Genomic DNA, 24,748 nt, shown 5'->3' on the forward strand with positions numbered 1-24,748 from the left:
CCGTGGTTTATTGTGTTTTTTGGTTTTTTTTTTTTGGGGGGGGGGGGGGGTGTGAAATCTGGGAATCGGCATCAACCTCAAGAAAATCCATACGAGTCAGGCCCAAGTAGTTGACCGCACCATAGCAGTCCAATATGTTACATACTCGCCTCATACACACTCGCCCGACAGGACCACTACTCAAAAAGACTGAATGTCGGACACTGTTCTAGCTCAAATTATAGGATGCTGGGCGGACCCTGTACCATTCGCCGCTGCCATCTAGTGGCAGGATATATGAAGCTCACTCATACTTCAAATTTGGTCTCACAACTTTCAGAAATGAACAATGGCGGGTAACTCGGAATGCTCCAAGGTACTGAGCGTCCATTTAGATTTGATGTAACTCACCGCTCAAAAAGTTCCCTGGTTTCACCCAGTTGTCTCTCCAACGCATTGATTTCCTCCTGACCCTGATCCCTCGCTTCACCTCGTCTTTGCGCCTGTTCCTCCATGAGAGCCAGCTCTCCCAGCACCTCCTCCAGCTCCTCATTCATCTTACTCCGGTGCTCCTCTGACTCCTGCCTCTCTTGCTCTAGCAGCACAGTAAGAGAGTCTACCAGAGCCTGGGCGCGTTCAAACAGAAAAAAAAATGGGCTTTAAGAAATGCCTTCATCACATCACTAAAACAGGGGAGGAATTTCAAAAAGGGTAAGGAAATTCCATGCAAATAACTCCAGCGACTGACCCTTTCTTTCGCCAGTTCCTCAACGAGAGAAGCATGCTCGTGGTGGAGCTGAATCCGTCTGTCTTTCTCATCTTGGTTTTTGTCCTTCAGCTGTTTGAGCTCTGTGGTCAACTCCTCCAGTTTCCTGAAGCCCTCCTCTTGAATTTTGAAAAGCAACAACAACATCAACAACACTTTGTTGAATTTTGTTCTGGTTGTTTACGATTGATATCGGTGGGTGAGCATACATACGTTTCTCCTCTGCCGAAAGCAGACACTTCTGTTCAAGATGTGCCACATCTTCAAGCATCTTCCTCTCCGTCCTTTGGAGTACCTCCCGTAGCATTCCCAGTTCGACCTCCTGCTGACCAACCGTTGCTTGAGAGTCGTGGATTTGTTGGTTGATGAAGTTCAATTGTGTCTCCAAGTCACTCACCGTCTTTTGGGAGGCCTTAAGCTCTTCCTTCAACTTCCTCTCCACTTCTGATAAAGCCTCCTTTGAGGCCTGCATCTCGTGCTCATGTTTCAGCATGTCGTCCTCTTTTTGCCTCAGAGCAACTTCAGTGCTTTCAAGCTTTGCGTGGCACTGCTCAAGCTCCTCCTCGAGGTGTCTGCAGAACATGCAACAGATATCTGTGATCTTTTCTTGAATTGAAATCTGACACCCTTTAAGGGAACTATTATGCATTTACTCACTTCATGTTCTGCAGCTCGGAGTTACAGACGATGACTTGCTGTGTTGTCTCTTTAAGCTTTAAGCGGAGATCCTACGAAAGTGAATCTGTGAATGAATGCCTGCGATGGATCCAATTGCAAATTTTCACTTTCATGCCCACCTGATTCTGATCATTGGATGCATCCATATATCCCTGAACAACTTTGATTTCCATTTGTAGCTCCCGTATCTCAGCTGGAAAAATAATAAGAATAATATTGCAAGTTGGGCAAGAGGTCTGTTCAATTAAATGTGGTCCATGAAAGGAGCTTGATTAAAAATGCATTGCAATAGAGCTCAGTTTTCATTTGTTTTTAAAGGCATTCATTTCACAAAATATACAATCAACCCTGGCTATTCAAGGGGTTACGGACCGGACCGGCTCACAAATAGCAAACATCCGCGTATAAATGACGACCATGACTTCACTGGGCATTTTCAACCCAAAACTGGATTTACCGTATTAATAGAAATAAAGGCAATACAAAGCAAGTGTAAGAAAACTGTTCAGTTATTGCAGTGTAATTATACCAAACTAAAACATATTGGCAAATAAAGGAAAAAAATAGGAGAGGGATTATCCTAAAGGCAAAAAATGCATAATTACTTATATAAATTTGAGACAATACGCCATACCAGTGTGTTCAAGTTCCTGCAGCAAATTGCAAAAATGTCATCTGATTTTCAACTTGGTTGCTCCTAAAAAGAACCACAATCCCTTCATCTCTGCCACTTCCTGCTGTCTCCTGCCATCCCTTCAGTGGCACTGTCTCCAAGCAGTACCACCATGGCTGGCCTCCCCACTGCCTTATAAACATTGCCCTTCACTACATTACATTGGGGATCAACTCACCATGTAACCTGTCATTCTGTTGTTGCAACTCCTCATTTTGTTTTTTCATCACTTGATGGAGGTCCTCTGTGAAAGACAACATTAACGTTGAATTAACATACCTGGCATTTGAGTACAAAACAAGGTGAACGGTTGCTGTTCATCCTTACCCAAGTCTCTATTCCTGTCTGTTAAAGCTTTAACAATGTCCTTACTCGCTCTGAGATCTGTTTCGAGCACCTTGAGGTGACCTTCGGAGCTGAGCTGTAGAACACTGAGCTCCTGCACTCAGACATATTCGGTATACATCTGAATAATTGGCTCACAAATGAAACTATGATCATCATCTTATCTCATGGAACATTTTACTGTGTTTATAGTAATAAAGAATGGTAATAAAAACTGTTGTAATGAGGGAGGTGGGTGTACCAAATGCATACCTTGTTTTTGCCGTCCAATTTGTTCCTGGCTTCCATCAGCTCCATTGTAAGTGAATTGATCCTCTTTTTTGTTGTGTCAGCTGAAACCTGGGAGGAAACACACACTCACTAATTGAGCTGTAAAATATATTGAAAACATCAGCTAGCTCCAGAATACAATTAGCCTGCTTATTTTGCCAGGTGAAACAATATGTTTCTTTCATTAGATAGAAAAAATGTAATTTTTTTAAAGACATGTCAGGGCTCTATGCTAACTTTGACGCTGGTAGCACTGGTGCGACCAACATTTTGGGAGCGGTACAGCATGACCATATTTCCTGATATATAGTCATCTCAAGTGGTATTCTGTAGTTTCATATGATGTAAAGATTGACAATGACTTAAGATATATTTGAAAAATACTTTATTGGAACAACAACTTTATATGCAACAAGCTGCGGCTGGCAAAACAGGTCAGGAATTGTATCTGACTTTAAAAAAAGACACACACACGGGCAAAGGAAGAATACAACAAACCTTGTTTTTTAAGAATTCATTGACTTTCTTGAGTTCAGCTTTCTGTCTTTCAAGGGTGGTGATGTTAGCAGTGAGACCGGTCTTCTCCCTGACTGCCGCCAACAACTTGGCCTCCACTTTTTTTAAGTCCTCCTCAAGGGAGAACAACCGTCGATCCTGTTCCCCTCTCTGCTGGACCAGTAAGCGGATCTACAAGGAGAAAAAACAAAAATCAATATTGCGCCATATAAGTCTATTATTTTTATAGCAGTTGCTGGTTCTGAATTCTGGTTGTTATAGCATTGCCCAAATTTTGTTTTAAAAAGGTGCACCTCTTTCTCCAATAATCGATGTTGTTTCATTTCCAAGGTCATGCAATGTTCTCTCTTTTTTGTACTTGACGCCTCAACCTGTAAGATAAATTTAAAATGGCAAGGAAATTGTATGGACCCAAATCAATCGAAAAATAATAGTTTGTTAATACAACAATATTGTAATGTCAACTGTCATTTACCATTCCATCAACTGACAGTGTTCTTCTGACTGGAGACATCATTGCACTTCTGGAAGGTGATGATGGGGGCACTGAACACACAAATGAAGAAAACAACTACGTTACACACGATTTCATGAGGTCAGTGTCGTAATATGTCTATCAGATTGACATGTTACCAACCTGCCTTTGCATCTTTGAATCGATCCGATTTCTCAAAGGATGCAGGCCCCTTCAATTCTTCAGGTTTGATGTCATAGATGCCCGGTGCAGGGGCGCAACCTTGGGTAAAAGAAGATTTTCAGAATTTACAACACTTATTTGGTAGTAATAGAGAGTTATCGTGTCATTGTACTTTTTTGTATAGGAGTCATTCCAAAATTTGAGAATAATAAAATTCAAAAGGTACAGAGCGGTATTTGAACTTGTGACGCGATGGAATAAAGAATCACCACGGAGACGACTGCTATACCTAGTATGTCACAAGCTGGCACACTTCCAACGCTACAGGATTTGTACTTGTCGTTCACGCGCGATTCACGGCAAAACGGTAAAGTTACCGGTTGCGACAAAAATAACCATTGTGTGTGGTTTATTACTTGTTTTACTTCGACAACATGAAACATATAATAACGGATACATTCTTCCAAAGGTTGCTATCTAAATTGTCCTACAATTTTGAAATAAACCCAACGCTGCGTGCGTGATGCTAGTACGTGTCTGCTGCAAATCCGCAACGTAAATAAAACACCGCTCGATTTTACTTACCAACAGGTTCGTTGAACCTTTTCAAAGGAGCTCTTGCGAAAGACATTTCGATTCCCCAAGAGTGTGATTATTTTTCCCGAATGCCCAAAATGCGCAGCTCCCAAGGACAGCAGCAAACAGCTACTGGAGTTTCAGCGCTGAAATTTCAAAAAGACGTCATATACGCATTTCCGTGTGTGTGACCAATGAACGTCGGCTGACTCTCTGTTGACGTCACGCAAGCGTTTACGTTTAACAAAATACAGTAACACCATTCAAATGCATATTCTTCACCAAAATGATGCATCTTGTGCAAACCGGTGACAACAACAAAAAAGATCACACTTACCATTTCCAGCAGCCCCAGAGCTAAAGTTGTACTTCGTTTTTATTGGATACAGGACGAGCAATTCATAATAAAGGCGCAGAACATGACGTCTTCAGTAATGGCGAACACAAGACCAAATTTACTGATCAAATTCTGAGTCTCTTCACATTCAAAATGTCTTTAGCAAATACACAATGCTCAGATCAAATTAAACCAAAATACTCAAGCATGACACCTCCTTTCAGTTAAACATGTTTTATTTCATGGAAATACAACATAATTTCTCATCCTATGCAGGGCCATTGTTGTCCATTTGATAATCTTTTTCCCCCAGTTCCAGTGCTTCAAAACACGGTCACTTGTACAATTACATAAACAAAGCCTCATGTCACAAATGGAGCCGCCAATGACAATAAATTACACTTCCATGCTTAAGTTTCACAAAGATACATACTTTATTTTTACTAGATTAACCTGTAAATGAACAATAGATCAAAGTTGAATAAATATAATAAAAAGATAGTTACAAAAGAAAATTTCTCAATGAAAACGTAAGCAGAAAAAGATCACAAGTAGGGGTTATTGTTGAGTAAGTCATCTGTTATCCTTCTTGTGAAAAAATAAGGGCTAATTTATCATAGCTTGATAGCATTGCTAAAACTAAAGCAAAAATCCAACAATAATCAATACTGACTATTTTCAAGAAATGCTCAATTAATGACATGTTTTTCTTCATTTCACACATCTATTGGACCAGCATCATCCACACACACACACGCCAAACAGGTTAATCTAGTATAGCACTGTTGTCATCCACCCAGAGGTATTTACTCATCTTGTTGCTGTTTCAGATTCTTGAAAAAACAAAACATATTCACCAATCATTTTGTTTTCTTTCTACGTAAGGAATACCAACACTGTATTCGTCAACAGCATATAAAAATCTTTCCAACAGGAAAAAAAAGAAAAAGAAATGAGGTTTCCAGTCCGTAGCAGAAAAGCATACCAAGAATATGTAAATAAAAGTATTCATATTAAAACAAGAACAATTACAACACACATCACTTCACTTAGTTCGACTGTGAAATTTACATTAAAATTTGCGTTGAATAAAAATGTGTCAAGATAATCAAATGAGTTTGGAGGGGGTGGGATAATGAAACGCAAATGAAACCGGCCGGCCATGTAACATTGTTTCCTTGCTAGTAAGCGGACGCATTAAAAAAAAAAAAAATACCGGTACTGTCTTATTTTTTTTAAAGAAATCACTGTATTTGTAGACAGATGACCTATCATCGTCACATCAAATAATTACATAAATGAGAAAGAAATATATTCGGGAATGTGGATGTGAGCCCATAGCATCCGTAGTCGTGCCTCTGGTTTTGTTGCTGACATGACTAATAACTTGAATAATTAGCATCCATTAGGAATCGTATTTACCTTATGCTAGGACTCACAGTCATTGAAGACCTGGACTCATATTTTCTCATCTGCTTAAGAAATCCAATGTGGTGTACAGCTGAAAGAATATGAGAGGGCATGCATGAATCTGATTGCAAGTCATGTGTATATTCACATAAACAAATTCAGTTGTGAAGATATACTTTGTACTTCCACCTCTCCTCGACTCCACTACTGCAAGCAATCTCCGAAATTTCAGTGAAGGTAACAGTTTGAGATGATTCAAAACAGAATTTCTTCCGCCAATGTGAGGAGGAAATGAAGTAACTCTCAACTGTAAGAGACCAGAGATCGATATACGAGAAAGGGCATCACATCCATGAGGAATGTGGGTGTTTCAGTGTGTGCTGTCTGCCGACATCTATTTTCAACAAGTGGTAGCCAGGGATTGGTGTATAGGAGGCTGGAAACAGCGAACATGCTCCACAGTGGAACTGTCTGTCTCAACGGCCTTCATGTACTTGTTCAGGATAGCAAAGATTTCATTGTTAAGGATCTGGTACTTCCTGATGCGGTCTGCCATCTTCTTCAGTGGCTGTGAAGAAGAGAATAGTGAACACGTGAATTGCGGTTAATCAAGCAACTGGACAACATTGACGACTAAAAACGTGGTTGGTTCTTAATTTCTGCTACAGTTACAGTGCACCTACCACATTTTTGATGATCTCATCCTTGCCATCTTGTCTTTGCACTTTGAGCAGGTGGTAGCAAAAGTCGAAGAGATCAAAGCGACGCTGCTGTCCCAACAGAACAATGACAGCACAGCCGGCCCAGTTCAGGCCATCGCCAAAGCACTGCCTAAAGGTCAAAGCACACATGTCATGCTACACTTCTGATTTACTGTCATTAATTACAGTTGTGTGTGTTAGGAGTATTCCAAAAGTAAGAAAATAATCATTGCTACAGGCCAGTTGAGGCAGTAATGCTCCTACTACTTTACTACTACAATTTCACAAATAGTACCGTACTTATTACAAGTATTTTTTTACCTTGTGGTAACCAGACAACCAGTGCAAGTCTTATCCCCAGACAAGTCACCTGCTTGAATCGATTCAAAGCGCTCCGCTGGAATTTTTAAGTCATCAGTGATTCAATTAACTCTTACTGCCACTTAGGTTTCTGTTTATATCCTACTTTTGCACACATCCGACCGCACTACCATTGGCTGGCTTCTCAGTCACTTTTAATGCATCTCTGGATGAAATAAATGCCAGCCATTATACCTTTGTATCATGATGCAAACACTGAGTTGCATCATGATAATCATAATGTCATATGTACAGCACCTAATTTCAGACGAGTAAGTGTTAGGTTACTTTGTCTTTACTTTATTTGGGTACAGATACAAATTAAGATTATTTGATGAAAATGAATTTTCTGGAGCCACGGTAAAAATAACTTTTCATAACATTTTTAAGGAACCGATTTAACCAAGTCAGTGGCTCTCAAGGCTCGAAGGAGTGAGGTTTTTCACTAATGTACACTCACGCAGCACTAGGTGGCATCATTTACATTGAGTTAACTCTGCTGTTATGAATAGCATCTGATATAAGCAGTCTTCGTTGTAACAATTTTGTTTTATTGTTTTTCTAAGCAAAAAAAGTATCAATAAGAATACCGTTAAGGCAACGGATTCATAACCAGTATTGTTAAGAGTAGTAGTATCATTAATAGCCTATCAATACTCATCCCTCGCGTTGTGTACCTTGCGGTCCCACAGATCGCAGTGACATTGCCCCATATTGTTTTTATTTCACAGATCACAACGCTGTGTGTGTATATCGTTTTTCTTGTAATTTTTTTTTTTCATGATTGAGTTTTGTCTTTGCTTGCGCGTCGCCTGCGTATGATGTGGAAATTACATTCTCTGAATGGCTGCCGCCGACAAGCGACGGACTGGGCCAGCGTGAAATACTGACGGCACCTCCCTGACAGACTGATGACGCCCACCTCTGGTATTCAACTGTCTTTTTGGCAGATTGACATACATAAATCTGGTGTTACTCACTCTGCTGTGAACTCGTGAGTGCCTACTGGAATGCAATACACAAACTGCATTGCACTCCAGAGGCGGTGGAACTCCATGCACTCATCGACATGCATGACACCATTGGTGGGAGGAGGCCCGCGCCACACTCCGTCTTGCAAGAAGCTGCGGATACGCGTCAAGATGACCTCAAACATGGAAAGGCCACAGCACAGGCGTTCTTTGGTCAGCAAATCTCCCTCACGTGCAATGGCAATTTGCTACCAGAAAGACAAAACAATGAAATAACATACATTCATCTTGAAATATATACAAGAGAACTGGGTTTGCACGAGCAGAAAAATACCTGAGGGGTTCCCAGCCTCTCAATCAGAGGCACCAGGTGGAGAGGGGCGTACTTTGCTTCCAGTCTTTTCATCCTCACTTCCAGACGCTCTCCCTCTACACGTCACATTAACATTTTTCATGTCAAAAATATAATCACCCATTCAATTTGAATGATTTCGAACCAAATATACCTTTGATGTATACTCTTGGGAGAATGTTTTGGAAGGGGGCAGCATGAAGAAGGTCACACACTTCCTCCTGTGACTAATATTAAAAAAAAGTATACGGGATGAAATAGTATGAATGGGCTGTGATGCTTCAAAACATTTTAAGACTTCTCGAGCATGCAGGTAAGCCATGAAGTGATGTTAATTTCTCATTCATCCACCATCCTCTCCTATCCATAGTTTGTGCATGCTGTGTCAGTTAGATCTCTACATATCTGAGAAAATTAATGTCCCTCACATGTTGTATTTTTTTTTTTTTGGACAGTTAAGACAATAATAACATTTGGGCGTCAGTATCACTGTCGAGTTAGCAGTGAAAATGAAAGAATATGGAATTAGTTGATGCGAGAAGGCCTGGCTCACAAGCTGAGTTCTAGTTCATCCTAAAAGGTTTTTGATTGGGTTAAGGTCAGAGCTCTCAAGATCTTCCAACACAAATACGTTATGGACCTTGCTGTGTGCACAAGGAGACAGTAATAATGGAGCAGAAAAGGCCTTCCCAAAACTGTTCCCAAAAAGTTGTGATAATGGAACTATCGAAACTGTTTTCTAAGATTAATAATTTATTTCAGCAAATCAGGGTCGTCATAACCTTTACGCATATTTTAAGATCAAATCAACTGTTCCTGTTCTTTTAGCATGTGATGACATTTATTGAAGGCACACAAGCTTAAATGAAATGAAACACTAATGTTAAATAATTTCTAAGTGTGTGCATTCATGACAGGATGAGCCATGCAGTAATAAAAGCAGGACACATGCTTCTATGTACAGTACGTATGTTGAAATAAAATAGGATATCCACAGATGTCGCCTATTTAAAAAAGGTTAGTGTTTGATGTAAAAATGAGATGTTATGCAAACAAGAAACATGCACCTAGAATCAGAATACATGTTCATCACGTGACTGCAATAGCAAGCCTCCAACAATGTGACACAATTTCCTCCGTGGATGAAAAGCACATTGGGATTCTTATACAGTAGCTTGTTATTGTTTTATGAATCTGTCTTTAGATCTCAGTTAATGCCACATCTGTTTTTTTCTAGGCCTGTTGTGATATAAAACCGTGTCATGCAAACGCAGAAATAGAAAGAGAGCACAGCAAGCCAAAGCAAAATGAGAGAAACGGAAAGAAAGAAATCATCTCAATGTTATTTAGACGGCAATGAACAAAACCCATGTCCTTACCACCTGTGGTTGATGCCAGCGTGTAATGAGAAATAGAATCATAGTTTCAAGATTAAACTCACTGTAGCAATCAGACTGGGGTCTGAAAGACTCTCTGATAGCTGATTTAGAGGACATTTTCAATCAGGCAGAAAACTTTAGACTCCCACACAAATGACACAACACATTCGCAGTCCAGGCTGGGGGATCTTATTATACCATCTTAAACTGTCATGTCAGCAGCAGAATCGTGATCTTACCAGAGCTTGCTCAATGAGCAGGCAGAAGAGAATGGCGTTCCCCACCTCCCTTAAACTCTGGAAGACATCTGTCTTGAGCTCAGCGTACTCGATTATATCCTTGAGTTGATGGTGGAAGAACTCCAAGATCCCTACAATTAAAGGCGGATGGAAATCTTGCTGTCCACTCAATCTTTTTATGACATAAATTACAAATCCCCCCAAAATAAATATTTTTTTTCCCACCCACGCTTAAAAACAAATGGGTTGTTTGGGACGGTAAAATTCATCCATACAACTAATAATCTAAGATTGAATGATGTCAGAGGATTTGTTGACCCACACTGTGTCCAAGCATCAGGATGAGAGAGGATAACTGATGGTAGTAAGATTTCAAACGAGTAAGTCGGGTCAGAATTTGTGGTACAGAACGTTGGTAATCTAAGGATTACTAAACCCTTCTCATTGTGGTAGCCCAGCCGCCAAAAGTCTGATCTGAATTTGCAGGTCAAGTCAAGATGCAAGGAGGTCATTCTGAATGGGATGCAAAGTGGTGCACCGTTTATGGTATAACTCTTTTAACCTTCCAGTGTTGTCATTGAATCACTCACCCGGGGAGCCGTATTCATGGCGGGGTAGGCGGCAGATTTTGGGCATGACTTCAATGAGTGTTTTTACATACTGCAAGATGGTGCCCTGTAACTGAGGGGACACAAAGATGAACCGCAAAGTCATATTGAGAGTCCACAAAAAGAAAAAAAAAAAAAAAAAAAAAGAGATGGTGGGGACATGCTCATGAGAGGAAAATAACAATGAATACCAAGCTCTTGACAATCTTGAGCAGCTCCTCCATCACAACAGCAATGCCTTGGTAACCAAGAAGACGACAAATGGTCTTGAAGTGAGGTGGGCCAACAAAGTTCCTGTAGGAGCTGTATATGTGAGAGTAGGCAATGTTCAGAGGCTAAGAGGAAAAGAGGAGACAAAAAAAGAACCAGTGTCAGTCAGCAAACGACATACAGTCTGTTTCAATCTATGTCGTTAGTGAAACAATCTTTTTGAAAATGAAATGAAATGTGCGTAAGACTAAGGCACACCTTGGACCCATACAGGTAATAAGGCTGCACGTTAGCTGGCTTGTCTCTCTGGGGCTCTTGGGTGAAAGGAATAGCTGTGCGTACAAATCTGAAAATAAAACAGGCTTAAAACAGTTCAACGTTTTACCATTGAAAAAAACGCGTATCTGCAAGCAAGGACAGACCGGTTGGTGGATCCATTGTAGCAATAATTAGGGAGGAAATCGAAATTGAGCTCCCAAAAGACATGAAGTGTAATTCGGCCGTAGGGAGCTGAGACGTTGTGATTGGCCTCACGGAACATGGCATCAAAGCTGTCCAAGGTCATGTGCTTGGACAGAAGCCGGTGGGTCAGTCTATTGATCTCCAGAAGCCACTCCAACTCCTGACCCAAGCGTGACACAAAGTGTTGCCTTTAAAATCGACATCGAACGCTGAGCTATTTCCCCGGGGTACGATATGTGATCTTTACCACAATAGAGGTTAGATCCTCGCTTTCAAAGCGGCTGATGGCATGGTCCAGAGACTTGTACATGGCAGCAGAGATCCTCTGGGTGATAAGACGATTCAGGTCAATGGAGCGACCCAGAAGCTGTAGCGCACAGAAGGAACCGAGTGAATAAATAAATAAGTCAAGTGCACAGTTATATATTCAAGTTGTTTTTAGTACCTGCACATGTCTCTGTTTAAGCAACGTCTCATAGCGGTTCGAAGGAGGGTACGGTATAATCACCCCATAGTTTTTACACTCTGCACGGAAGCGCTTGTCAAGCAGGACACTTTGTGGGGGGAGAAAAAACAAAACTCTTTTAATCGGTGCAAATTATTGTGCCTAATCAAACTGATTAGGACCAATTCACACTTCCCACCTTCCAGCCATTGCTTTATAGTATGCAAATATCTGGTCAGCCAACTTGTAGACAAACTGATCAAAGCAAAGGTTGACCTGTGAAGGAGTAAACACTTTTATTTCAAGAAATGGTCATAAAATTATGACATTTGAATTGAGGATACCATTAGACATTACCTCAGCCTCAATCTCATCATAGAGGAACTGCTTCTTGAACTTAGTAAGAGCATAGTAGCCACTGTCATTGTACAAATCCAGGGGATACAGCACATACCTAGCCAAATGAGGAACGCATTAAACACATTTGGTTCAAAACCCAATCTGACTTGTTGAGGAAGTGGGACTCACTCCATCATTGACGGTTCCTTGGTCTCCAGGATGTGATCGGTGAGAATCCACGGCATGGACATCTCAATAGGGAACTGGATTCTGCGGCCCATGGTTAGCTCAAGGAAGAACTCTCTAAACCAGAGTTGGGACAGGTCACAACACTGCTGCAGGGCCTCTGGACATTCAAAGGACAAAACAAAGTGAGGTGTTTCTTCAAATAAATACAGATTCATACACTCGAGTCATTTTGTTTATCATTCCCACATTGTGTTAGGTCAAATATGCCAGCTTTTTAGCCATACACACTTAATATAACATAGTGAGACACAAACATTCCCAAAAGGAACATAACGAAAATATGGTATGTCAGGAAGACTTTCTGCAACATTATGGGGCCTGTCTGTGCGAATTGTTTTCTATTCATACAGCAGAACATTTGCAAGGTCAGAAGTCAGAGACAAGAGCCTCTGACTCCCAATCCCAGGTCGAGTTCATCCCAAATGTGTTCAAGATCAAACCTTAAGTCACCAAATCATCCAACCGGAAGAAAATAAAAGAGCCTTTCTCAAACTGATCAGACAGAGTTAGAAGCAAACAAGTGTCCAAAATGTATTGTCTGTCTAAAACGAATAAATCGAGATTCAGGGGGAACGAGCAGGCCTGATCAGCCCCTGATGGACTGATTAACTGTTTCAGGACAAGGACCTCAACTGTCTTGCTCAATGAGGTCATTCATTGTCTGTGCAGGGAGATTGTCCTCACCACTGAAGTTGAGCAAGTGTGTGAAGAAGAAGGACTGTTTGTGGAAGTCTTCTATGGCTACCACAATGGGTCCATCCAGACTGCTGCGCAGGGTCTTTTTAGAGCCACTCTTGTCTGCAATCAGTGACTCCAACATAGTGCGCACCATGTACAGCTGTAGGGAACACAAAGAGGGACCATGAAGAAGAAAGAATATACACACTAGACAATTTAATAAGATTGAAAACAAGAGCAACTCTATAGTGATACTATACTCAATACAATTTTAAGAGCGCAGTTCTGTGTTCTTGCTCAATTCCAGTCATAACCACGAAGCAAATTAAAATCACCGGATTTTCACGACGATAGGGCGCACCGCATTAAAAGGTGTGGTGACAGTTACGGTGCTACTCCGGTATTTAACATGTACACAAGACGCACTGTATTGTTGGACGCACTCTTGGTAAAACTAGGGGCATGCCTTCAGCGTCCTCTTTCACGCCCACCTTTCCCACTTTGACGTCCGCATGCTGTCCTCAGTTATGGCCGCCTTGACTCTATATAAGCAGCATGTCGGCACAACATCAGTCAGTGAAGCAGGCGCCTCATCGAAGTGACACAATAGCATTCACAGATTTTGGAACTCGGTGCATACACAAGGCGACCCGCATTATTAGACCACTTTGGGAGAAAATGTAAGACTTTTAATTGGATCTTATGGTCGTGAATATACGATAAGTGTCATTACCGATGAGGGGAAGAATTTGTTGGACTTAATTATCTTGTACTGATGTAACTAAGGAAGTGGCTGCCAAGTGGTTAGTATTTGCAACTTAACGTACTTTGAGAGGAATTACACACCAAAGCACTTGCACCTGTTGCATGTCATGTATTCATTTCCGTCCCTTTTGTTGATGATAACTTCAGTGAAACTCACTTGTGTGCTCGAAGGCCCCACAGCTCTCCGGGGCACCTTGATATCAAAACCGCCTTTGGGGTCCTTCTCCCCCCTCAGACACGGATCATTTGGTGGTTCCCTTGCTCCTTCCCAGTCACAAACGGTTTTTCGAATGGCTTGAAGAACGCTGAAGAGAAAGAAAATGGGCAGATAGAGCCACACGAGACAACATGACATACAGTCCATCAGTTGTGCTTCTGAGCAAATGATCTGTATATACCTAATGAGGACATTCTTCTTCTTGCGCACGGCTTGGCGCAGAGGCTCTCTGAGGGTCATCTGGGCAAAGTCCTGCAGTGCTGCATAGATGGTATTCCTGATAGCCTGATTAAACACGGACTCCATTCGGCCCATCAGGACCTGATTAGCACAACAACATCAGAATGAGTGCTAGCATCGCACTTGTAGTGGGAAGAAAGTTTTGAAGCGGTATCAACAAAAGAAAAAAGATGCTTTATGTGTCCGAATCTGAGCATATCCATCTGTACTCTATACAAAAGGGCAAAAAAAACACGCAAAAACCTGAAGCGGTCATTCACACCTGAAGCCCTTTAATCATGGCAATCACTTCCACTAGCGCAAACTTCTCCTCACTGGTGTAATTATAACGTGTGGCTCGTTCATACTCCTCTGCTGTGCCCGGACAGTCCTTGTTACAAAATTTATCTGTGGGATGGACCAGCTTCCATGAGTACTGAAAGAGCCAGAAAGGGTGGATTATTTTGATGGTGCCTTTAAGAATACACAAACACTCACCGGCGACTTCTAACACGCCAGGTACACACACGTACACAATCTTAATGAGCTACAATACAAGAGGAGATTCAAAAGGTACTACTCACAACTTCCATGACATGCGTGCTCCACTTGGACAACAACTGCAGACCCCTCAGTGAAAGGTCAAAAAGCTCTCTGTACTCCTCATCTGATTTCTGGCTGTCCAGGCCTGAGCCCGTCACCACTTCGCTGTTGCTATAGCGTGCCAGTTCAGAAATGAAGCGAATGTGGTCCTCTCTGATCTGGACCATCTGCTCACACAGGTTGTACTGTGGCGAAATACTGCTCTGGGTGCACGTCCACCTGTGTGCACAAGGGGGTGACGAGGAAGGGTTCATAAGGTTCAAGAAGGAAGGGGACCTGTTCATCTGAAAGTGTGTATTAATGGGTCTCTTACTTGGACTTGTTTTCCTCGTAGTGAGCACTTGTCTCAATGTAGCGGGACAACTCTATCTGCATGTCTCCAAATAGTGGCACCACTTGAAGCTTAAAAGCACAACAAAGAAAGTCTCTTCTGATACGGTTGATTTTGAACAGAGATAGATTAAAAAGTTCCAAGTCTTACTTTAAAGAATTTGTCAATCTTGCTAAGGTTGATCCTCTTTTTGGCGTCTAGTTTGTAGATATTACTCACATTCCCATCCATCAGGTAAAGACCAAATCCCATCACCTGACACATAGACACACATACTTGTTGTTTTAGGGTGGAAAAAGGCAATCTCCGACCTCAAGCGCATGACTACAGTAAAACGGCTGGTAAGAAAGTATGAAATGTGTGTACCTTGAGAAGCATGTGTTTCTCACTCGGAGTCAAATACATCTTGTTCTCGTAATAATCTACACAGATGTTGACGATATCAGCCAAAAGTTCCTCGTAACCTGGAATCACTTCCAGCTGTTGGTGCAGGCACTACACAAACACACAACAACAGAGAGAACATATAATATTCAAAGTTTGGAAATGGTCACTTCCAAATAGACATGCCCACAGTTCTTTGCATATAGAGTAGATATTTCCCAGGTTATTGGACAACCCGCTCTACCAATGAAGCCACGGTTTCCCAGCAAAACTAGAATGCCGTTGTTGACCTGTTGGTAGACGGTGATACCAGCAAGAGTCCAGCTGATCACCAGATATCTCCAGCGCCTGGCAGGGCAACAGCAACATGCTAGCCCTGCTGGGCTGCTGTGGTTTGTTAGTGCAGATTGGTTGTTTGAATCTTGACTTTATTTGTTCTGTTTTTGCTGCTGGTTTTGCTCATCATACAGGCCAGGGCTGTTTTTATTTTGTATTGTTTTGCGTAGCAGTGAAGTTACACAATTTGGTGGGAATAATCCAAGGAGTAGATAAAGTAAACATAGTAGCATGTAACAAACAAACCTGAGTGATCCTGTTGTGGTTGGCTAAGAACATGGACAGATTCTGAGATTCCTGGATGGATTGAGGGTCAGCCATCTTCCTCAGGAACTGAGCAGCCCTGAAGACAAAGAGAGCCCGACACATTAACCAGTGTCCCTTTTGAAAAAGCAAATGCAGGAATGAGAAAGGTTGCAATTTTGCATGGCACAGTACCTTTTGTAAGCAGAATGATCATTCTTTACGCTACATTTCATGTTTTTCAGTTCGTCCAGTACAGCAAACATGTTGATAAATTTGCCCAGAGTGAGGAGATAGGCCTCAGAAACAAAGTCTTTCCTTCTCTCAGCATGGCAGAGACGCTTCACTTCGCTACAGAAACGTTCTATAGCTTTCCGCTGAAGAAGAGAAACAAATTGAAACCCATAACACGTCAGTATTTGCTCTGATGCAAAGCAATAAATAGACGTTTAGATGTACAAACAGTACATCCTTTAGACACTCATGTCCTTACACTAATTATCACTTTAAAATGTCTTACTTGGAAGTACATAAACTTCATGAGCTTGGTGACTTCAGGCTCCAACACCTCCACTGTTTTCTCGTAGATCTCAACTCTGTTGGGTTGCTCATTGCATTTCACCTAATAAACACCAGAGGGCACCATTACAGATCTTGCCATTCTAGCTCATACACCAAATGAATTGGAGCATTTAAAATTGAGCGTCAAACCAGGACCACAAGATAAATTGCAGCACTAAAAGAAGGAATGCTGATAATTGCAGTAAAATATAAATACACCTTGTTTTGTGTATTTTTTTTGTTTCAAAGTTTTCTTCGGTTTCTTGATGTTTAAGTTCGCGCTGCCACCCATCGAAAGGGGAACTTGTGGGTTGAACATGACAATCTAACATACACCACACTAGATTTCACAGTACAGTCAGTGAAATAAAAGGAAAGTGTGAGTCTACCAATCAACATTTATTTGTGTCTGAATGTTACCTGTGGAATAGCTCGAGAGCAGCTTCTCCAAGTGTAAAGCATCACAGCATACTCATGTCCTTCCTCCAGCATTTCATTCTGCACAATGTGTAAAAGTAATAATGCGTTATTTCAACCATGTGAACAGTGTGTTCCTCAAGCAAAAAAAAAAAAGCTGGTCATTAAAAAAGCTGCTATCATGATACTAATAAAATAAAAATGTAAACTTAAACAATGCTAATGACTATTACATTATCAAGTTAACCAATACAGTCTCAAAAATATGTATGTAACATATTACACGAAACAATATGAATTTTTCAAACCAGAAGAACATTTGAGCAATTGTTTTCTTTGCAGTTTGTCAGTTGCTCAGATCATTTTGACAAGTTATTGTTGAGAATTTTATTGCGTGCAGGTTTGTCTTAAATTTACAATGTCTTCACAGAATAGCATGTTCCTCTCGGATGAGCAACTTGTTCCATTATGAATGGGCACTTATTAATATTTCAGCAGGGGAACATTCCATTCAGAAATTCCCTCCATTCAGAAATAGGTGAGACACATTTCTCAATCCCACTCGTTCTATCATCCTAAAATAGACTAGCTTCAGCCAAAGTGAGACTTCTTGATGAAATAGACTTGAATAAAGCACAGCTTCCCCTATTGTAAACAGTGTTTTCCTAAAGAAAAAAAAAAAAAGCTGGTCATTAATAAGCTGCTATCATGATACTAATAAAATAAAAATGTAAACTTAAACAATGCTAATGACTATTACATTATCAAGTTAACCAATACAGTCTCAAAAATATGTATGTAACATATTACACGAAACAATATGAATTTTTCAAACCAGAAGAACATTTGAGCAATTGTTTTCTTTGCAGTTTGTCAGTTGCTCAGATCATTTTGACAAGTTATTGTTGAGAATTTTATTGCGTGCAGGTTTGTCTTAAATTTACAATGTCTTCACAGAATAGCATGTTCCTCTCGGATGAGCAACTTGTTCCATTATGAATGGGCACTTATTAATATTTCAGCAGGGGAACATTCCATTCAGAAATTCCCTCCATTCAGAAATAGGTGAGACACATTTCTCAATCCCACTCGTTCTATCATCCTAAAATAGACTAGCTTCAGCCAAAGTGAGACTTCTTGATGAAATAGACTTGAATAAAGCACAGCTTCCCCTATTTGTAAGTCGAGTCACACAAGTCCCCCTCACAACATCATTCATGGAGGAGGAAGTTGAGTGGAACTTTGCTCTGTCGTAATTTTTGGCTGGACCAACAACCAAACAGTTGGCCATACTAATTCTGATGGCAGACCAGTCGTAATGAACCATTTGAAAATACAAAAAAGGTCTCACCATGCTGGAGTGGACTGTAGCTTGCTCAATATAACGAGCAATGCCAGTCACAAATGCATTCCTATCTTCAAAGTTGGTATCAAAATTGGCCTGGAGAAGAAGGGAGAGATTAGTGAGGACAGTAAGATACATTGACACGAGCTGGACAGGTGAGAGTGTAGGTGGGTTTGTACCTGGTACATAATGGAGGAGGGAGGGGGTTCAATGCATGGCTGCTGGTCTGGGAGGGGCAGCTCCTCCAGCAGGTCCACATTGGACAGGGCATCTTCAAGCGTCACGTGGGTCGTCATGGTTACAATGCCTCAATCACACCACACTCAAGTCTGAACGATGAAGTGAGAACATGAGATGATTACCATTAAATAGCCCGCGGATGAATTATGCCACTAAAGAGAAGGAGATTTATTATGCATTTTGCTTCCTATATCTGTGACATGCTTTTGTCAAAATGCCCCAAGCAACAACCAACCAATGCAGGATACGGCTTTTGTTACCATGACAACCATAGCCGGGGGGCTCAGGAGTGGAACGAGGCAAGCCGCTTCGACTTACAAAAGCAGAGCCCAGAGTGTGGAAAGAGTGCCCGTGAAGATAAAAACATAGTCACTCATGAAGGCAGCACTAGTTCATGAGTTAAAATTAAAAAGAATGAGTGTGTGAATCTGTGCATGTGTTTAGTATAAGAACCGTACTTTCCAGATGACTTTATTTCACATTTTGAACCTTGCAGCTTTTAATATGTTTATTTTTGAATTATTACTGACAAGCTTCAAGCTGCCAATAGATTTACTCATCGTCTCGTCACATCTGTCCAATGAAATTCCAAATACATCACAGTGGACCATTGAAACTGCCCCAAGTCCGCTCTCATACTGAACATTAATCAGCCATTTGTGTTTGGAGTGCACACACGGGAGGAGCTGTCTGCGGCATTGCAGAAGTGTGTGCGTGGCTCTGTAGGGCGAATGTAGAAACTATATTGTACATAGTAAAGCAAAAATAAGCATCTAGAGTTGAGTTTAAGCCTCGGGAATGAGTGCCATAAATATATCCATCTCTGCAGTGCGACCCCCGTCTCTCTGTTGTTTGTTTGGGGACTGACTACCACCATTGCTAGTAAATGACTGAAAGGATAGCAATTCCGGCCAAGTCTTTACATTCCCTGCATTTCCCCAATAGGAAACAAACAGGTTTCCAAAGGCTGCTCTGCTGCGTAGTGAAGCTTGTCAGCAAAATGGCATCGTGTGACAAGAAGAGACACTGAGAAAGGTTCTGGAACGCTACTCGGTCGCTAGCTGAATTCTGCATTGTTTGGGGGGTACGGCGGGGCGTCTACCGGTGTTTCAGGAAAATAGAAGTGTTCAACTGTGTGGCCTCCATGTCCCATGTTACAGCATTGAGACCTGCAGCTAATAATACCAAGTGGGCAGTGTATGTATATTTGTATTTATGGCTAAATTTAGCTGTTGTGGCTTTTAATCAGGTGCATTTTGTAGACCAGAAATGACCAGAAATTAAAGTAATGATAAAATAAACAGGTCTAGGTATGTCAATTCGTCATCTGAACCCCTTTTTCTATGTCCTTGCACCTGCATCTGTATCATCTCCCTTTTCAATACAGACATTCACAGCAATACAATTCTAAACTAAGCAGGAAAAATCTTGTGTTTGTGTCAGAAAATCTACATGAAGAAATTCAATGAGAAATATGGGAAACGCTGTGACACGTGTCCATTGAAAATGGAGTTGCTGTACTGTGTACTGTCTGTTGCACATTGTTATGCATGTACAATCACATGATACATGAGGCGATATTTAATGTATGTAAATCACCGTCGTGATCGCTGCTAGAAATGTAGTGCTACTCTTAAGAAAGTGCAGCGAGTCCTTGCCCTCTTTTTGTCATGACAATCACCAGCACAACTGCAGCAGCATGTATAAGCTCTTAATGCCCATCATGGGTCTTTGGAAAATGTGTGTTTACATCAGACCGGGCAGACAAAGTTGACAGGGCCAATAATCGGCTTAATATGCACAGCCGGAAGCGAAAAGATGAGTGTGGAAAAGAAATGTGCCAGAATAAACTATTATGTGTGACTCTTCTCTGACTCTGAGTTTATCCTTGTGCAATGGTACAAAGTACTGCAAAACATGACTGTGTTTAACTGGTATTCATTCATCGATTTAATAAACTCATGCATCCATCCATTTTCAACACCGCTAATCCTGGACAGGGTCGTGGTGAGTTGCTGGAGTTTATCCCAGCTGACTTCGGGCGGAAGGCAGACTACACCCTGAACTGGTCGCCAGTCAGTCGCAGGGCACATATAGAGACGAATGAAAATTCACACCGACGTTCTCACCGTCACTGAGTGGGAACCGATCACATGCTGCCCGCACACAAGTCAGGCGAGTCTACCACTACACCACCAGCGACCCTTAATAAACTCAAATGTAGGTCCATATTCGTTTTCATTTGTGTTAGATACAAAGTTCTAACGTAGTTGTTCCAAATATATAGTAACAATGTGATGTGAACACACAATTACATATGCTGCACATATATTTATATTAAAGTATAAAATGCAAATAAATAAAATATGTAACTATAGTAATAGAAGGTAATTCTGAGAACTGCTGTGTTGTTCAAAAACACAATGTGGACTGCAGCAACTATGAGTGTATTAACAATCCCAATCTTAAAAATAAAACAATTTTCCTTTTCAGAATCTCCAACAACATTTATATTTTGGGGACTTGGGTCACCAGAAAAGTTTTTCAAATACTCTGCTTATAGAAAGTACAAATTGCCTTTAACAGCGCTGCTGAGCTCCGATTCTCTTCATGTTTCCGAACACTGGCATTCAAGGCAGGAGTTGGCTGAATAAACTTTCCCACTCTATACAATATTGTGTGTGTGTGTGTGTGTGTGTGTGTGTGTGTGTGTGTGTGTGTGTGTGTGTGTGTGCGTGCGCGTGTGTGTCACCAATACATAGCAAAGGGCGCTTTCTTCCCAATAGAGTTTATAAGGACTATTGGTTTATTTTGTGTTATTTGTTCAGCGGTTTGGATAATGGATGGATGTTTGTTTTTTTTGTTTTTTTGCGAAGGATTGAAGGACTAAAAGTGTACATCTACTGGGCCATATCACCCAACCCTCGTTGACTTACAGATGCTGAGTACCCCCACTAATCGTAAGTCTTAGGGACCGCAGTCTCCTGCGAAGAGCAAAAAAATACATTGACGTTGATTGACTGCCTTTTGGGCGCCTCTACACATGAAAGCATCAACCAGTGAACATGTAGAGGAAGGGACTTTGGAAACAAAAACAACTAAACGAAACAGTAAGAAGCCAAGAAGATAGCATGGACAACATCCTTTAACAATAGTAATAACCATACTGCACTGTTAAATTAATAGCACTCTGAGAATGAAAATAAAAAAATATATATCATTACTAACAAGGATGTTTATCTGTTGTGCAGTGAACTGTGGCCAGTGCCTGTTATCATGCACTCGTCAAGAGAACACAGACTGAGAGAAAGTGTGTCAAGTGTAGGGTGGCACGACTGAATGGAATCCCCTGCCCCGGGGTTGACTATGTTACATTGATTCATGCTCACCAAACAAAACCAATCTAGAGCATGTCAAAACCCATGTTCCAGCAAAGTCTGTGAAATGTACTGCATCGGACGTTGGCTAGTGTCACCTGACCACATCAATGACATGTTTTTATTTGAGACCATTAACAATTGACACCACAGGCTTGTGCGAAAACAAGCCTGGTTCACATGACCAACCTTCCCAAGTAGGAGAAGGGATGAGGGCAAAACAAATCGCAATCATCATGTTATGTAAAGGAAGTAAATACGAGCAGACAACATTGACCTTAAAAACGAGAATTTGTGTGTTTTGCCTAGTTTTGTTTTGTACCTGGAATTCAAATCTGCTTTCGCATTTTTTGGAATGAGCGTAATATGTACTTCCGGGTAATGTGCTGGGTAAACCTCTTTTATTTTGGAGTGAATTTAAAACCAACAGTTCCAAGTCCTCTTCCATGACTCTTTCTTTGAAATACTGCCATTGGTCAACCAAACGCAAAAAATTAAAAAATATGTTCCCTCGCAAAGATTGCGAGATAATGCATTTGTGTTGTTGTTTTTTTGTTTGTTTGTTTGGTTGGTTTTTTTTTTGCTTCAATGTCACCTTAGAGGCTCCGTATTGAGGTGTATTCTAAGAATATGTTTTTGCTTGTGGTTGTTGTTTACAATTGTGGAGCGCAGTACTAAATCAGAGTGACTCTTTTGTTGGTGTATTTTTGCATATTTTTAAGCAACATGATTGGTGCTAAATATTAGAAACATGAGATGCAAAGCTGTTGTATTTTAGCATCTTAACACCTAATCGTTTCATTTTCTTCAAGAATTTCCTGTGATGGAATTTTATAAATGCGCGACATTTTTCTCATGTGATTTTTATAACACAATCAATGTGTGGTTTTGCTCTAGAATTGGATGTGATGATGATGTTTAGAACGCCAATGAATGTAACATGCCAAGTTTTTAATGTCAAAAACTATTTGAACATTTGAAACAAAATAGATGGTTAAATGGACCATTTTGTGTGGTGATATTAAGAAAGTAAAACATTACAAACACATCAGATTATGTAGTTTTTTCCTAATCCATCGCAAACTACGACTACAACCACATTAATAAACATTTTGTTAAACCATCAATTCTTGAACAATGGCAATCCAAACAGAGCCTTATATTTGATGTAAAGCACAATATTGGAAGCTTCTCTTTCACAAGGTGTTTTTTGATTGTGTCGAAGTAGGCAATGAAGTGACCAGATGGTGGAAAAATAATAATGCAATATAGTAGTTGATACTGATTTTTGTATGAGGCTTTTGAGGGAATTTTTCGGTGTCATCTGGAAGCACATTTGGTGAAGAATGCGGTCAACTACAAATCATGACATCACGGCTTTGGGTGAGGGGCTGAATTACACATTCACACAACAGTCAGGTTCCAACCGCGCAGAAGGCACACGAGATATACATGGTGGGAGCCTGCGCGGGGATCGCGTGAGTTCGTTGGAAATTGTTAATCTGGACGTGAAGCAGAAGTAGGTGAATACTGGATGTCATTTGAGCATCAGTCACAGGCCCGCAGGCGTGTCACCATGAGAGCAGTGGAGCCTCTCCAATGTTGACACCTCGCTTACTCTCACATCCACGCTGAACCTACTTTCACAAAATGAGGAGTCATATATCAAACGACTATTTTATGCAACACCCTGGCAGTTTTTCCTCCATGTGAGAAGTGGAGGAAAAGCGTGTGGCCTGCATCACTCATCGGTGCACTTGCTACGCTCGCATCACCCCACCCATCTCAACAGCTACGATGCCGCTGGAAGCTAACGGGAATCCCGTGTGTGGGGGTAATGAAAAAGAACCGTCTCACTCTCAGCAACGCTCAACGACCTTTAATGCACTAAATGTGTAAGCGCTCATAAATACCGATAATGATGCACTATGTGAGCAGGAAGTGAGGCAGAAAGGGAGCGCACATCACCAGCGAGCCCACGTTCATCTTCGAGGCTCCATCCATCGCCAAGTCGGCACGTACCTGCAAATCTCATGTCCGTCCGACAACACGGGAGGACGGACGGGCAGTGCAACGCCGATTCGACCTCTTCACCGCCTTGAGCACGTCTTCAGAGTCGACTGGTGGTCTAGTTTTGCCCCGGTGCCGAACCAGCTCTAATCCACCCCACACAAAGAGCAGAAAATGGCTGCAAGTGCAGTTTCTTAAAGGGACAGTCACACTGGCGCCGACATGATCAGAATGACAATGAGGCAAACGTGATGCTTTTCGCGGTCATTCGTGTCCACAAGCATCCATCACCGAGACCGTTTATAATCACCATTAGTTATGTTTTAATACACGAGCGTCATAAACACACACACACACACACACACACACACACACACACACACAGACGCGCACACACAAACGTTAAGTGTATTTCTTCGGTCGTTATTATTTGAACATTTTTTTTTTTTAACTGTACCAGAAAATAGTAGAAAAATTGAGCCAATTTGAGCTAGCTCTTAAAAACATGACCCGTAACCCA

The 24,748-nt window shown here is 41.2% G+C and overlaps 2 protein-coding genes across 5 annotated transcripts in view; both read right to left on the minus strand.

The window, feature by feature from the left end:
* Window positions 1-4,607, minus strand: part of hmmr (hyaluronan-mediated motility receptor (RHAMM)) — a 9,103-nt gene extending 4,496 nt beyond the window's left edge. For 2 of the 3 annotated variants that reach the window (XM_019884402.1, XM_019884400.1), the window contains exons 1-14: window positions 4,450-4,607; window positions 3,865-3,963; window positions 3,703-3,773; window positions 3,521-3,598; window positions 3,210-3,398; window positions 2,694-2,780; window positions 2,424-2,535; window positions 2,275-2,340; window positions 1,543-1,616; window positions 1,403-1,473; window positions 1,143-1,317; window positions 959-1,070; window positions 728-864; window positions 391-605 (exon numbers count right to left, since the gene is read on the minus strand). In XM_019884402.1, the coding sequence (XP_019739961.1) occupies window positions 391-605; window positions 728-864; window positions 959-1,070; window positions 1,143-1,317; window positions 1,403-1,473; window positions 1,543-1,616; window positions 2,275-2,340; window positions 2,424-2,535; window positions 2,694-2,780; window positions 3,210-3,398; window positions 3,521-3,598; window positions 3,703-3,773; window positions 3,865-3,963; window positions 4,450-4,495 (1,532 nt within the window). In that variant the 5' untranslated portion in view covers window positions 4,496-4,607. The remainder of the gene's footprint in view (window positions 1-390; window positions 606-727; window positions 865-958; window positions 1,071-1,142; window positions 1,318-1,402; window positions 1,474-1,542; window positions 1,617-2,274; window positions 2,341-2,423; window positions 2,536-2,693; window positions 2,781-3,209; window positions 3,399-3,520; window positions 3,599-3,702; window positions 3,774-3,864; window positions 3,964-4,449) is intronic. The other variant, XM_019884401.1, reaches the window with a different exon arrangement.
* Window positions 4,608-5,346: 739 nt separating this feature from the next.
* On the minus strand, window positions 5,347-24,418 carry cyfip2 (cytoplasmic FMR1 interacting protein 2). Of its 2 annotated transcripts, XM_019884339.1 has the most exons (30): window positions 24,241-24,416; window positions 18,781-18,930; window positions 18,608-18,697; window positions 17,260-17,337; window positions 16,799-16,900; window positions 16,474-16,655; window positions 16,282-16,378; window positions 15,682-15,810; window positions 15,466-15,570; window positions 15,298-15,386; window positions 14,966-15,203; window positions 14,665-14,817; window positions 14,344-14,483; window positions 14,103-14,250; window positions 13,187-13,340; window positions 12,443-12,599; window positions 12,272-12,368; window positions 12,114-12,190; window positions 11,915-12,023; window positions 11,717-11,836; window positions 11,430-11,629; window positions 11,266-11,353; window positions 10,989-11,132; window positions 10,780-10,870; window positions 10,190-10,320; window positions 8,726-8,798; window positions 8,554-8,648; window positions 8,229-8,467; window positions 6,871-7,018; window positions 5,347-6,755 (listed from the first exon to the last, which is right to left on the minus strand). In XM_019884339.1, the coding sequence occupies exons 2-30, from the start codon at window positions 18,895-18,897 to the stop codon at window positions 6,588-6,590; spliced, it is 3,759 nt and encodes a 1,252-aa protein (XP_019739898.1). In that variant the 5' UTR covers window positions 18,898-18,930; window positions 24,241-24,416; the 3' UTR covers window positions 5,347-6,587. The 2 variants fall into 2 exon arrangements, with proteins under 2 accessions (XP_019739898.1, XP_019739899.1); XM_019884340.1 differs by lacking the exons at window positions 5,347-6,755; window positions 6,871-7,018; window positions 8,229-8,467; window positions 8,554-8,648; window positions 8,726-8,798 and adding an exon at window positions 8,974-9,953 and having other exon boundaries at window positions 24,241-24,418.
* Between the last annotated feature and the right edge of the window lie 330 nt (window positions 24,419-24,748).

This window comes from Hippocampus comes, unplaced genomic scaffold (genome assembly GCF_001891065.2).
Source record: "Hippocampus comes isolate QL1 unplaced genomic scaffold, H_comes_QL1_v1.1 scaffold156, whole genome shotgun sequence".
Classification (NCBI taxonomy): Eukaryota; Metazoa; Chordata; class Actinopteri; order Syngnathiformes; family Syngnathidae; genus Hippocampus; species Hippocampus comes.